Source organism: Polypterus senegalus, chromosome 9 (assembly GCF_016835505.1).
Source record: "Polypterus senegalus isolate Bchr_013 chromosome 9, ASM1683550v1, whole genome shotgun sequence".
Lineage (NCBI taxonomy): Eukaryota > Metazoa > Chordata > Cladistia > Polypteriformes > Polypteridae > Polypterus > Polypterus senegalus.
This window is the reverse complement of record NC_053162.1, coordinates 138712662-138728915: the sequence shown is the minus strand read 5'-3', so window position 1 is coordinate 138728915 and position 16254 is coordinate 138712662. Positions and strand designations below refer to the sequence as shown.

The 16254-nt window shown below is 33.4% G+C and overlaps 1 protein-coding gene across 1 annotated transcript; it reads left to right on the top strand.

Moving 5' to 3' along the window:
* Positions 1 to 5305: 5305 nt before the first annotated feature.
* On the top strand, positions 5306 to 14266 carry linc.pou2af1 (lnc RNA pou2af1). Its single transcript, XM_039763985.1, has 5 exons — positions 5306 to 5392; positions 8397 to 8494; positions 11809 to 11863; positions 13146 to 13384; positions 13690 to 14266. The coding sequence occupies exons 1-5, from the start codon at positions 5386 to 5388 to the stop codon at positions 14023 to 14025; spliced, it is 735 nt and encodes a 244-aa protein (XP_039619919.1). The 5' UTR covers positions 5306 to 5385; the 3' UTR covers positions 14026 to 14266.
* Positions 14267 to 16254: the final 1988 nt, after the last annotated feature.

The window sequence follows — 16254 nt, the reverse complement described above, 5'->3', positions numbered from 1 at the left end:
ATAATACATTTTATTTATATAGCGCTATTCCCATGCTCAAGGCACTTTTGGGAGGAGGCCCTTCCTGGAAGGTGTTGAAGGAGTTTAAAAGAATAATCAACATCGGTTCTGTTTAACTTGGGTTAGATTATTTGTGGAGCCTGTAAAACGTATCTGTGAACATTAAACAATTGCTATTTAAACCCATTCACAACTGGTGTAGTGAGCAGAATTTCCTGGCTGTCTGTTGGCAGGGGTCTCCATTAATAAACTGACTAAAACCTAACAATAAAACTGCATGTCAAATCAGTCATGGACTCGTGTGGCAGAAAGAGGGTTCAAATAAATTTTTTTTTAATTTTCACAGCTACTTCTTACAGGCTTCTCTGCAAATATCTTTGAGTCTAGATTTCTCATTTTCAACAATGGCTTTCATCTATCGCTGTTCCATGACACTCAGATTTGGGAGACAGTAAACCGCTGTTGTAGCCATAGTCCTTTCCATTTTACCAACAGAAGAGTGTAATTTGTTTGGATTTGGCATAACAGGCATGTAACTTGCAGACTAATATTCTGTAGAGTGACCTACATTACAAAGATTTACTGTTGCACAATATTTCTTCATAATAAATGTATATATATATAAAGAAGATTTTTCATTTACTTGGAGGTTTTCTTATTTCTTTCCCTTCCCTGACAGAAACGCTGCTATGCAATAAGCCTATCCAGGGTTTTCCTTTAAATGCTTCTTTGTCTCAATGACTTTTTTTGTAGTTAGGAACTGTGCTAACCAACTGAGGGGGTTTTCCAGAGACAGGCGTATTTAACCTGAATGCATGTAAAGCACCTTAACTGTACACAGGTGAACTCCATTCATCTAATGAGTTGCCTCCGATGAGTTGTGACATGTCAAAAGGATTAAATATTTATGGTTTAATAGAATGCCTCTTTTGTCTTTATTTGACTATTTATTTAGAAGATTCTGTAATATGGAAAAATCATACAGCATTTTTGTAATCAGTGTCATAATGCACTTCATTGACTAATTTATTGTGTAATTTGCATCTGTTTGTTTGTGAGTTTCTTGTGATGAACTGAAATCCAGTGCAGGGTTGGCACCTGCCTTACCTCTTAAGCTGTTTGAATGGTCTTTGCTACCCACAGAATAAAAAATCAAATTAAAAAGCTTTTGATCAATTATGAAATAATAAACGTTGGATGTTATCTTAACCATCCAAGGTTAGTGCTCACCGTACACCCAGATAGGCACTGATTCCTGGACTGGACAATTCGGGTGGAGGACAGATGAATAGATAGAATATGCATACTGTATACACATAAATGTGCTGCTTCCCTTTTTGTGCCCATTGCTGCCATAATGTGTTGACTCTTTGTAACCCTGTTATGGAACAATAAGATTTAGAAATAGATGGAAAACATTGTAATTAGAGTGAAACAGAAAAAAAACTTTAAAAAACTTTTTTAAACTTATCAAAACTAAATTTTTCTAGGAGTACTCTATTATTTCATAGTCTATTGTATGGTCTATATGAAGTCCCAAATTTGCATTTTCTGATCTATTTGATAAACAGAAAGACACACTATCATACAATCAGTTTTTAAAATAATATTTCATCTCTAAAACAATCAATGTTGTCTTTTAAGAACACAGCATTTTTGCAACAAGGTCTTAAAACAGCTTAACCCAGTTATGTAAATATGTTAAATTTCTTTCAGAGCACTGAAGTTGTACATCTGTGCTCTCCATCCTACATTTTAGTTGTCTCTTATAAAGAAACAATTCATAATAGTAATGATAAAACAGTACAGGTATAAATAACATCAAAATAAACTGTGTGTTTGAAATATGAAATTAATTGCAAAAAAATTAAATAGCACAACATATACAATACTGTTTAATAGTGGCACAGGGAAATTTTAAAGACACTCTTGTATGATATTTAATTAATTAAGATAACAAAACACGGACTGTAAAGTGCAATTCAGTAGAAGGCAGAGTCAATACAGCAATATTGACATTAAATTCCAAAAAAAATCTATCAAACTGGACACTCAGCCCCCTTCCACTACCTCACTAAGAGAGAATCTGGCAGACCTAAATCTACTTCCTCATATAAAAGGCAACAGAAAAGGTTTAGAGGAGGCTTAGTTTAGAACAACATTTATGATTTTTTGCCAATAACACTTGAAAATTGTCATGCAGAGAGAATAATGATTTTTTTTCAGTTTAAGATAATTAAGCAAAATGACGCTTCATGCAAGCAGTTTGTTATAAGACATCAAAAAAGGTCAAACACATTTTGATGATAATAAACCTTTCCATTCATTCATTTTCTGTCTTGGATACTCCATTTTAGAGTCTCAGTGCCAATCCTGAAAGTGCAAATTTAAACAGTTTGCATAAATAATTATTGCAAAAATTTGATTAAATTCTGTTTTCACTTTAAAAACAGATTATCTGTTCACTGTCCCATCAAATATATCAAGCATTATGTTCATAAGTATGTGCGGTAGCTATGTACAGTAGGAATACTGTCAAAAGCACTTATACAAGCTTCCTTCAATTAGATTTGACGTATTGACAAATAATAGACAGCAGATGGCAGTGCAGGTCAAACAAAAGGCATTACCGCGCGCCTACATAATTATGGTTTAAAAAGGTGAACTCGTTTAATAATTTTCTTTTTTAAAAAGCTGAATGATGGTATTCCTGAATGCGAATTTCCTTTGTTTAGTGCTGCTAAAATGGATGTTTAGCAGTGCTTTTCTATGAAATGTATATTTTCTTACCTTGTTTACAATATCAAACAATGTTAGTCAAAATAAACTTGAATTTGTTCAGTACGTTCAGGTATTGTGAATGTACAAAAAAGATGTTCAAAATGTAAGTGTAGAAATTGATTTTTTTTTTTAATTTGACAATTCTGACGATTTCTGTCTGGAACATTGATTAAAATGACAGTCAAGGCAAACCAGGGAGGCCATACAGGCATATGTGTTTCTGTGAACATAAATTAGTAATGAATATTTGGCTGCAAAAAGAATTACTGTTCTTCAGCTACTTCAAAACTGCATTGCAGCAGGAGTGACTTTACTGAGCCTTTTATTATTAATACAAAAGAAAAGTACCAATAATAATAATGTCTTCTTGTCTCCATGGTAAATATTTAACTTTGAAATATTTTAAAACGGCCGAACACTATTTAGACAATTATTAACCTGGGTATGTTATATGATAGCAATCAACACTTTAAGAAATGAAAGCTAAAAAAAAAATAAAAAAATAAGTAAAATACTAAATTTTAAAAATACAGAAGTTGATAATATGCATTATACATGATCGTTAGCGCTTTGAGCATGTGAAAAGGTGCTATATAAATAAAATGTATTATTATTATTATTATTATTATTATTATTATTATTATTATTATTATTATTATTATTATTATTATTATTAAGTCAGCAACTAAATAAAGCCAAGAAGATGAAGACTGACAAATAAATACATAAATAAATGATAAAAAAATCTTATGTTCTCAATTTAAGTGAAAATATTGCATAGTCACAAATTAATAATAAAGCATCAAGTAACATAAAATATAATTTTCAAACGTGATCACGTTTTATGTTAAAATAAAGTATTAGCTCTATCCCATTATTTATTTAGTCTGTTATACAGTACATCAGCATAGTAACTGGTAATAAAGGACATAAACTGTTAATTAAACATAGCTGCAGAAACGTCCAATTCACAGATTAATCGGGTTTGAGAATGCTATGTTATGCTGCTGTGTCTTCTAATAAAATCTGAAGATTATAATAAAAATTAAAATAGACTGTCGAATTTTGCTGAAGAAAATAATAATGGCTATATATAAGGCTAGACGTTTACAATAAAATACATTCAAATTATGAATAATTCAGCTGCAAATATGTTAAACATTTAATAAGATTTTACTTTTCTAAAATATCACCACGTTAACTTGTTAGCTTTCAGGGACTCCTATAATTAAATGCACTGAGTACATCTTCAAATAAATTTCTATTCTATTCTGTTCTAATAATATGTGCAGTAAGTGTGTCTAAACTACCAAAGGTTATAATATATTTTTTAGCGATTTACTGAATTTGTTACAGTTGCTTTTAATGGTAACGGTGCTTAAGAGGCAACAATCCGTTAATCAGTCCATCCATTATCTCTACACACATAGTAGTTTGTTATCAGAAAGAAAAGAATAATACAAGAGACACATGGTGTAACTGAAAGTGATGACAAATCAAAATATCAAGAAAAAATATTATAAAGCTTATACATAGGACGTAGACTGGACAATGCATTTTCTCCAAAATACGGTGAAAAGGCAAGCTACTTTTTAAGGCTGCTTGTTTATTTGTTGTTTCCTTTCCTATCTTGTTTAACCTTTTAAACAAAAAGGGGAAAAAAAAAGAAATATTTGTATAATTTAACCAAATATCTGGTTGACAAGCAAAGTCTCCAAGCCATAAAAAAGAATTTGTAATCTGCATGATGATGCTAAGGAGGTGATGCTGCAACGAATGTACATATTTATAATTGTTTTAAAAAATAGGTTTGTGCATAACCCTATACATTCAATAAATAAGATAAAGGTGATATTATGCTCTATAACCAGATTATAAATGATTAAAACCTTAGACATTACTGTGTAGGCAGCACTGATGCGCAGCAAGAAGCCAATTGAGCTGCTCACGCATCACGGGGACAGACGTTGCAGAATGCCACGCCCACTATGAAACTACTTTCAATAAAAAATTGTAAAAAATGTTATTAAATAATGCAAAAAATACCATTGCCTATTATTTTACATTGCATGATCATCCCAGCATCCTCTGGGAAGATTTTGAAGACTATCAGACATAGCACCTGTCTATAATGTTGGATTAGTGGTGCCTCCTAACTGTTCCAATGCATCTTTAATAAAAGCTCGATAAAAGACCTAAAATGTATGTTTGATCAGGGTCTACGGGTGAATTTCCATTAAATTCTATTATAAGAGACCCTCTTTTATGTATTGATATAGGATTTAGCACTTAACTATGTCTCTTTTTGTGAAGCCTTTGAATATTCAAATTGAAACTATCGCGCAATCATTGATTGTCAAATCATTGGGTTCTAGAGGTTTTAAATAGTTGTGATCCGAAGTGTAAAACTCAAAGTTATATATTCCTAGCTATATTCCTATATTATTATATGCACTAAGACTGCAAACAGACTTTAAAGTTGAGAGTTTCTGTGACTTTTGCAGATATTTCATTCTTCCCATATAATTGAATCAAGAGGCACAAAGACAGTGTTTTGTCTGACAGCAAGTCCTGAAGAATTGTGTGTTTTATTTTTCTTTAAAGATGTCTGGTAAGTTCATATTCAATTTATTTGCAGTACTGGTTTTGTTCAAGTAGTCTTCTACCTGTAAAATAAAGAAAACATGTGGTTAGTGATGTATAGACAATTAATGTAATGCTTTTAATTCCATAGTTCCTCGAGGTGGATCTGAAAATTTGGACATAATACTTATACTTAAAAACAGATCGTTTTCCAATAGGAAGAAATAGTAAAAAAAAATAGTATACATTCAAATATATTTCTAGTAATTACAGAGAAGAATTAAAAAATGTTATGTAGAATGAATAATGCAAAGTGAAATACCGAAGTTTTTAAAAACTGTCAATATGCTTATGTGAAGTGTAGTTTTCTTGTGAAACTTTGATTAGAGTCTGCGCGTTTTAAAAAAGAAAGGATTAATCAACGTAACCGAAATAAAATAAAGAATTTTACACAAGTGCTCGTAGCTTACACACTCGAACTGATTGACAGATTAGCAATATTGACTGTAATGCGATAACTTCCGAGTAGAAAAATGCCAACACAATTGAAAGTAGAGTTAGTTTCTTAACTACGAGTTAAGTGCGAGGCATTTATGAATCGAGAATAAGCTTTGTGAATTATCATTAAACACGTTTCATTTGAAACAGGGCGTATCTTTGCAGAGTAGCATTTTCGTGCGTCTGATTTCCATGTTTAATGCTAGATTTCAGGGCAATTTTAGTATTTGAATGTATATCAATTTTTTGTTATGAAGCTTTTGTTTTGAGGCAACCTTTTTCTGTCATGTATACTAAAAGATTTCCGATTGCCCTTTTTAACATTTTTCTTATACTGAAAAAGTGGATGTTTTTTTCACTTTAGCCAAGGTGTGGCGTTGTTTTGGAGTAAAGGCTTTTTACAATATACATTTTCTCTTTGTACCATCATCCCATTAAAACCCAGAGGCATTTTACTTTCAAACTACAGTACGCTGTGATTTAAATGCCCAAACTCAATCGACTCGCACTTCAGAGTGAAACCAGTTGACATTTTCCTCCTTGTGTGGATGGAAAGGAATCGCACGTGCCGGCTACGTATTTTTCAAAATCTGATTTACATTCATCATGAGTGTTACTTAACATAATATATAATTAGACAAAAAGATTGTGTGTAACCGTTCATTTTCACAAACGGTCACACAAATACGTTGACTGTACAATGTTAATATTATATCCAGTGCGCGTATGCGTCTTGATAGGTCATAAAAAATCACTTACTAGTTCTGCGCCATTAACGTCTAAGTTCTGCTGCAATTTATAAAAAGTCCAACGAAATTCGCTCATCAGATGACTTTTAGAAAGAAGTCTTCTTTTTGGTTGAAAATATCAATTCCACCCCCCCACCCGTACACACTAAAAGCACTCCTTTTGTTTTCTTTTGTCTTCATTTCTCGTGTTTAAACATTTTAAAGCATATTTGGAAATTAAAACTAATTATTATCCTATCATTTAAATGGTTTGTATAATATTTTCTTCATTATTAATAAAAGAAATATATAGGAAAACAAAAATAACTTAAAATATTCATCTACCTTAAAGTGAACCAGTAATGGCGATTTTACACGCCGTCTCAAGTCTAAGGTGCTGTTGTAGCTTGCGCTGTTAACCCTTTACCTTCCTGTTACCTACGGAAATTAAAAAATATTTCACTTTAAAAGTTTGAGTTTAAATCAAAGGTTGTGTGCTTATTGCAGTACATTTTCGTTTCTGTTTTTGTTTTTTACTGTTTGTGAAAAAATAACATTGATAAATCAGATCGTGTTTTCTATTATTTTTAGTGTTTTACGGGCAGTAAGGCATTTTAGCTGCCTAGCCTGGAAGCAAAACTGTACTTTGCCGGGGTGACGTTTTACTTCCTAATACCTGGACCTTTGTGGCGAGATACAGCAAAGCTCCAGCTTTGTGAATTGTGCCCCATTGTGCCACTTAGCTTTTAGCCTAGTGTTGTGCTACATGTTGTCACAAATGAACGCTAGAAATGCCCAGTAAATTTAAACTTGGTCAAATATTCATCCGTTTCATTTTAGTGGATTGCAAGAGAACAGTAAAGTGTTGACAGTAATTAAACTGCAAGGAAAAATACAGATTGAAAAAGTGTAAACGTCTTTGATAATGAAAGTTGTCAGACTGTTGTATCTTCGGAAGTAAGGGTTTATTCTAAATATCTTGAAAGTTAAAATAAAATGTAAAATAAAATATAAAATAATAAGATATAAAGGTAAAATACATAAAGTGGGACATCTTGTGGCTATAGCTAAAAAAGCAAACGCTATCGTTTAAACTCAACTCTCTGAAATATAATTCACATATGAATTAATTCAGGGAATATTAATATGCTGAAAGTTCAGCTTGTTTCTGCAAGACACTCCTTAAGGGGCAAAAGGCCACTAACATAATAATCCTGTTGTTAAATACTACCTCGTGATAAGGTTAATTTGAAAGAATTATCTTACACCGTTCGATAAATTCGATTTAAATATGAAAAACTAATGGCAACAATTTTATGAGCATTTATTATTTTGAAATAGTTTATTTTTGAGGTAAGCTCAACATGTCCTGCTTACTTACGTTACAGATAAGGTTACAAATAGAGTCACTGACATTATAACTGTACTGTTTGATTCAATAGGCACCTTGCCTAGACCTTGCTTAGTATACAACAGAACGCACGGGCGCACAAATGTACCTCCTCACATGATATGCTGATCTGTCTTTTCTCAGTTTTGTAAAATATTCCTCCATTTAACATTCCTGCACACTTAAAATTAATTCCATAATAAATCATTTTTTTTACCGCACCTCATAATTACAGTGATTTTTTCTAATAAAACTGTAAAGCTAATAATATAATAAGAACAATAATATATTGCTTATCCAAGGTGCCGTACAATAGAGATAAAAGTTGTAAGGAAAATTGTATCACTCAGTGTAATCGTGAAAAATGTTAACTTTGCTGTAATATGTACTTGCTTTTTTATATACGTATTCAATAGAAAAGCCAAAAGTATACCAAGGAGTACGAGTGAAGACAACTGTGAAAGAATTACTGCAACAGAGGAGGGCGCTGCAAGCAGCTGCAAAGGCGACAGTGGTAGGTACATGACGACAATATTTCTTTGTTAAAAATTTGCCTTTCTTCTTCTCGGTAATTTTTATTTATTTAGTTGTTTATTTGTTTTCAAGAATAGCATAACTGAATATATCTACATATTTATTTTTGTATGCAGCAAATAGGTTAGTACTTGTCTCTGAAACCACTTATTTGAACACAGTACAATGGATAAGTAAGTACTGGACCGAACACTGGACACGATGTCAATCCAGGACATATTTTAATGTTTCGCTTCGTTGAACACAGTGCAGCATAGCTTCATGGTCAATCAACTCAACATTTAAGGCATGGGATGTGGGAAGAAAAACCACACATGGAGATACCGTGAAAACTACGCACTTGTTAGCTGGTTTCGTAAATGTATCTTGCATTAGAAAGGAGTTTGGGTGGGCGGTGCATATTTGAGCTTCTACACATATGTTTCATCACACTCTTGGTCAGGAGTCTCGAGCTGCGAGCATGGAGTGCTACTGCGGCTGCTGGTTTTCATTCTTGCCCTTTTTCTTAATTATATATATATATATATAAACAGTACAGGCCAAAAGTTTGGACACACCTCCTCATTCAATGTGTTTTCTTGTGACTACCTGTTGAAGCTCATCGAGAGAATGCCAAGAGTGTGCAAAGCAGTAATTAGAGAAAAGGGTGGCTATTTTGAAGAAACTAGAATATAAAACATTTTTCCAGTTATTTCACCTTTTTTTGTTAAGTACATGACTCCACATGTGTTCATTCATAGTTTTGATGCCTTCAGTGAGAATCTACCAATGTTAATGGTCATGAAAATAAAGAAAACACATTGAATGAGGAGGTGTGTCCAAACTTTTGGCATAATATATATATATATATATATATATATATATATATATATATATATATATATATATATGCTGCTAATTAACTTTTTTACCTTTAATTTTAATTGACTTGTTTTTTTAACATTCAGTTCTCTGCATTGCTTATTTTTTTCTTAAGGGGCACACAAACAGAAATGAAATGTGAAGTGAGTCATCAAGAGATGACCAGCATGGTTGGGACCTAAAACTCCAACCAGGTTCTTAATTAGAAGTCAGTTCTTTTTGTTAACTAATTCCCTTTTTTTTAACTCCATGGCTTGTTGGTGCCATCATTCTGCCACTGCAGATATTCCCAAAACTGTCGATTTTCTTTATTCTTAGGACACCATCAAATGTTTTGCGGACCCGAGCAAATCAACGTTACTGAGACCTTCTCCTTTCTTTATTTTCAGATATTGCATGATGGACATAGGTTGGCCAGTCACGTGTTGACTCGTTTTGTATCTCATTATTGTTTGGCTGCTAATCAAGTAAAGAAATTAATTAATTAAGGGGTCTTAGTCTCAAAGAGTAATTAATTAAAATGAAGGAAAATGAGTCAATTAGCAGCAAAAACTGGTCACTAATTAAGAATGAAAACCTGCAGCTATAGTAGCGTTCCAGGACTGGAGTTGGAGCCCCCTGCTCTAGGTGACTTCGTCTCTAACAGCATGTCCCGTCACCAGTCTTATGGAAGCTGGTAGTTACATTTGAGGCTCGAATATTTCCGGGTAGCTTTGGCAGCAAGATTGGAACAAATATTAGACGGTAGGGTGAAAGTGCATCCTAACGCACTCTTATTTATACACTCATAAATTCCCACGTTGGGTCAATTTAAAGGTAGTAGTTAAGTGATCGAGCGAATTCCGTGTAGACATTCACCTTGAAAGAAACCTTTGCTTTTATATTTCGGGAACCAACAGGTAGCCATAGTATTGGTTGCTAAATTAATGCTTTTTAAAGTCTGCACAGTCACGCGCGATGGCGCTTTAAGACTATTCGTCAGACACTGCTTTTGAACATATATAGGAGGTCTATGGAAGTCATTTGTGACCTACGGATATTGGCGTCATAATGTCCTGTCGTGTAACCTCCAATGCTTTATAGATTCTGTTATAAATGTTGCGCAATTCTCTCACACACCTGCCTTTTTTTTCTTTCAGCAGTCTTTGTCACAACGGTGCTAGTCCTGTCTGAGCGGGTTCTCTTTTTCAAACTGCACGGACACGGCCCTTAGCCCCAGAGGCACACTTTTTTTCTCCAACAGACAGTGACGATAGTTAAATGGAAAAAAGAAAGTTCTTAAAATGCCAAAATACTATTTATTCCATTAAGATTAAACAATTTAATCTTACTGAAAGAAAACATACCTGAGGTGAAAATCCAAAATATAAGAAATTACTTAAAAAAACAAAGGCACCAAGTCGTTTCCTGGAGTGAAGCAATAGCTTGACTCGACATGATTTGAATGGATTAATAAATTACATTTTACATTCACTGTTATCTTCAACATATTGTTTCGTTGAAAAATAGATTCTGGTAATATGAAAGTGTATGGCCGTTTCTTCATCGCTTTCTAAATAAAATTTTATATCTTATACTGCGCAGTACATATTGTTGCTATAGTCTGCCCCTTCTAGATGCAAGCCTCAAATGAATAGTACAACAGACGACAATATTATTTCCTGATTGACACATTGTTTAATAGTGTGCAACAAAATCATTTTCATTTTTTGGCTTGTAATTGTTACCCTTTAACCACTGTAAGTGCAGGTGATTAACAAAAAAGAAAGGAAAAAAATGGAAGTAATTTTATTATCGCTTGATAAGGTATATCATTTATTTTTCAGAAAAGACACCCCTAAGTGAGGCTTTTAGGTTGAACACAAATAGCAATACAATACAAAAATGCAGAATGTGACTGTGGCATTGCTAAAAATGTCAAGGAGGTAATCGTTTACATAATATACAAACGTATACATAATATACAATTACACATATATACTCAGTATACATCATTACATCATTATGTACACCACATAAAGTGTTTATTCCTGACGTAACGCAAAAAAAAAAAAAAAAAGTAGGCTAAGATGAAACACTTCTATATAGCTCACCCCACCCTTACCCACCTCCACCCCCTTTTAATTGGTGAGGTAACACACTGGCATCACTCCAAACGATTATAAATCAGCAGCTTCATCGAGAACCACGCAGCATTCTTAAACTTTGCAGACTGTGTATGAACACTTCGATGTCCGAGTAAGAGAAAACACATGCATACATACATGTATAAAGTTAGAGCTAATTTACAATAAACAGGAAATATTCGCAGAAGTAGTTTTGCTAGTTGTCGAAGTTATTTTGCTTACCTGAGGGGAAAAAAATATTTATACTTACGTGATTATTTTTCAGTCAGGTTTGCTTAATTGCATTGCTTTTTCCATTTCTTGACAGACATCTCAAAACAACAACGCCCCTTTTCCAGATACAAGTGCCACATCATTTGCTGGTAGGTACAAAATTCAAATTGATCACTTTTGTCAGTTTTTAAGATAAGATACTTTTTTGTCAGTTTCAGATAGGTTTAATATCAATATATTATTATTTGATTAAAAATGTGGGCGAGATAGAAAAGTGACTTGCATAAGTAAGTCTGAAATGTAGTGTAACACCTACGGCTAATACCTATAGGCCAAGAGGTAACTTACTTTAATACAAGCCTGTTTTCCTTTCTATGTCCCTGAGTGCCTGATGAATCCGCCCAGTTTGTACCCAGACATTGAATACTGAACACATGTATGCAACGGATTTTAACTCACTAATAATTAAAGTCCAATTTTTTTTATTACTTTGCCTTTTACTTTGCAAGCATGCACTAAGTTCATTTTTTTCACAAGCAGATAACTGTCACCAACCCTGTGTAATTTTACCTCAATGCTTTAACATTTGCAGCCTTTCTTCTGCAGAAAACACCATTTAGATTTATAAATTAAATCAGCACAAGTTGCAAAAGCTGGTCCTATATGTGTGCAAAGCAAAAAACAAAGAAGACATTCACCTTTAATAATAATAGCAAGACATAATGATATGTAAATAGCCACATTTCAGTAAATGTTTCCGACTACTTACAGTAGGTGACGTGGAACTTTTTTGTCATACATTTGTCTTTTATGTTTGAACATGCTAACAAAAGTGGCATGCTAGCGTGAAGAAAACATTAATAATATATCCAATAGCTCTTTTTATGAATTTATACTTGAATAACGTCATGCTTATTTTCGAAATCGAAGTGCAAAAACAGGATGACTGGTTGAAGGAAAGCGTCATTCCAGCACAGCTGTATCACTAATCTCAAAAACTAAAATAATATAAAGTTGATCTCAAATACAAATGTATGTCCGTTTGTTCCATAATCCTCCATGAGCTACGTGTAATAACTTGTCTGAAGCGATTTGTTCCCCAAAAAATAAAGTAAAAATAAATTCTAAAAAAAAAAGAAAATAAATCCATTGACACAGCATGCAAAAATGCTTAAAATCCAAAATGATGAACAATTTCAGAGGACTGGAAAATACTGAGAGAGAAGCGTTGCTGTAGACAAAAGACAGCAGGCAGTTTAGATGGAAATTAAAGGTGACTATGGATGTTATATTTCTGTACTCCTTAATGCCCCCCTTATATGCATATATAGAAACGTGTAGCCCATTTAAATGTGATTTAACTGTTGGTCAATGATCTCATGACATCACCTATGAAGTCTACACTAATTTAAATGTGTTCTGCTTTGCCAGCTCCATATTATACACCGGCTCCTGTTAACGTACCAGAAACCAACTGTTTTACACCCATGCAAATTACTGACAGCTTTTTCTACGAGCAAGTGGTATCGGCAGCTTTTGACAATCAACCGGTAGCGGACATTTTCTCCACGTGTGAACATTTCATCGACCAAGCATCTCCAGTGGCAGGCGTCCAGCACACTTCCCTGGGGAGCTTACAGCAAGGACCAGACTACTACTGCTCGGGAATGGTAAGCATTCAGCACGAAATAAAACACTTGCAGCCGGAAGCTACAGAAAGCTGCGGGCATCCATTCTTCAACGACTGAACTTGGAGGTTCAAGAGGGGGATTTTAAATGCCCTGCCTTTAATTTCTAACTCAGTTTACATAGTTTATAGAGGCGGAGAAGCAATGTTATTACGCCCAATTTTCAGACAATAAATCTGGCCAAGGAGACATTATATAAGATGTCTTTTTATGTAAAATGATACACAAGCAGCACTTTACAGTCGTGAGGAGTAATGTGTGATTCTGTGATTTTTCCTTTCTTTCAGGAATCCAGCTCTTCCTCCAACTCATCCAACGTGTCCAGTCCCGCGGATTACAGCAGCTGCTCGCCCCCGCAGTGCTACGCCTCCTTTTCCTCGGCATACGCGTCTCCTGCCCATTTTAGCCCGAGAGCTTATGCGCCAGTCCACGAGGATTGTCACTACCAGCCGTGCGAACTACCTTATCGTTATTGCCTTTCGCAGGTACAAAGTCCACAGGACAACCTGAGACTCCCCGAATACATGTCCTATCCTTCATCAGACTGTGCCTATTCTACCAGCATGGTGGAGGACAGTTTTTTCATGAGAGAAATGACGAGCTGGGATATGTGCTTTTCTTGAACCGATCTTCTGTTTTCAAAGATATATTTTTGTATTTGGTGGTGAAAGAAAGTTATGTGAATGACGTGTTTGTGTCTGTTCCTGACAGGTTCTGCATGTACTATCTGAAAACGACGTTAAAGTGGATGGATGGAAATGTTTCTGTTGACGTGTTTGATGTTTCATTCTGAACAATTTATATTTCTTTCAAATATTGCAAATATAACTTTGAACAAATTTATAATAAACTATTTCTTATAAATTGTTGGAAAAATTATTTGTAAATGTAAGAGGGGCAAAGCAGTTGTGTAACTGTTATTCATAAACAAAGTCATAAAAATCATTTATATATATATATATAAATTTAAGGAAAGAACTTTTGCACGGCGCTTTGTTGTTTTAGGTGGAGTTATAAACGGGAAGAAACTATCTATCTATCCTATTGATTGCTTGTCTGTTAAGACACTTAAAACGTTTTGCTTTAGATAATCAAACATCCACACCCAGATCTAAAAATGTGCCGTGTGTTTCTTTTATGAACAAATGGTGTTTGCACTGCCGACAAAATATATATAAATTCATGAAAAATATTTTTCTGTTCAATGGCTAGTGTGTCTTATTTAGCCTGATAAGAATGTAAATGAAATAATGTTGAGAAAACGTTTTTTTTTCAGTCCTTTTTTTCTGAATACCTGTGGCAAGCTCACAGGTTTTCAAAAGAGAAAAACATACAATGAAAAAAACAAAACTACACTGATTTAAGCACATTTGTACATATAGTTTGAAAGTGCAGCCAGTTAGTTTTAATTTTAATTTATTTTAGATATAAACTGAATACATTGGTAAAATATCTTCTTCAGATATTAAGAATAATACTCTCTGGATTTATTAAACTGCAATATGTCATATTTTTACTTTTACAATAGCTTTAAAAAGCCATGCACATACCAGATTTGGCACCTTGTTAGTATTAAAATACTTTGAATAGAGGTGTCATTTGCATTAACTGGAGTTAAATAAGGGCAGCTTTAGTTTACAATGAAATACATTAATGCAACTTCAGATGTATGGCTTATTTTCTTTTATTTATATCAAACCACCATCAATGTTCTAACCATACATAATCCACCTATTAGGCTTCAGGAGAAAGTTTTAAACATTCAATATTTTGACTGTCAGTATATTTGCACAATTTAGAGCTAACTTAACATGCCCAAGTTGTGTGCACAATTATAATTGACACCTTCAAATTAGGGCACAGGAAGAACAATGAAAGTGTTTGTCAGTGAAAAATGTGAATTTGTGAGGAAGGCAGATTTTATACTTTAACTAAAAAATAATTACATGTTAAGAAAATGTTGGATATCAGGAGTGACTGCTGCCAGCATGTGAAAGGTTAATTTGAAACCTCAACTGAGAGAAATAAATGAATACATGTACTAACTTTTAGCTTATTATTTTTTTTTTTTTTGTATTAGATAAAGAAGAAAACATTGTTAACAGAGAGATAACCCTAGCCTTTAGTAAGATGTGCACAAAAAACGATTTTATTTATTCTGTCTATTAAATATTTGGTACTCATTATATTTTTCTACGTTTGAATGAGATACACATTCACATTAAATTAAGTAAAATAGGTTCTGAAAATTGATTCAAACTTTAAAAAATTATCATTTTTTATGCTCAGCTGTATTTCTCTTGCTTATTTTTCTTTTAAGTTCTCCCAGAATTATAAATCTATTGTGTTTTAAAGTCAGTGAGCTGTGGATTATTTTTCAGTCTATCTACAATCCCACCCTCTTGACAATCACATATCTGTGGTATGGGTTTTCTGGAATAAAAGGTCTTAAGTCTGTCTTATACTGTTTTACACATCTCGTGGTGTGTTCTGTATTATATGGTGTTACTGAAGATACTAAACCTGAATTTACTGTACTTGCCTGTGGTGAGCAGGGATTCTATGGTGTCCAGGTTCTCAAAACTTGGAATCTTAAATATTCTCCATAAGGAGAATGAGAACATGAATAGAGCTGATAGCCTATTGTCAGTATACCTAGAAGTCTGCACAATACTTTGGTAAAGTATCCCCTCAGAATGTTTTAAGTTAAATTTCTTTTTATGATTTAAGGTTATTATTTCAGTACACTTTCAACAATCCATGTGTAAATATAATGTAGTGTATTTCTTGTGGCTTCCAAAACTTTGCCCCACAAAATACTCCTGGTCTTTTTTTAGCTTGTTTTTGTTTTT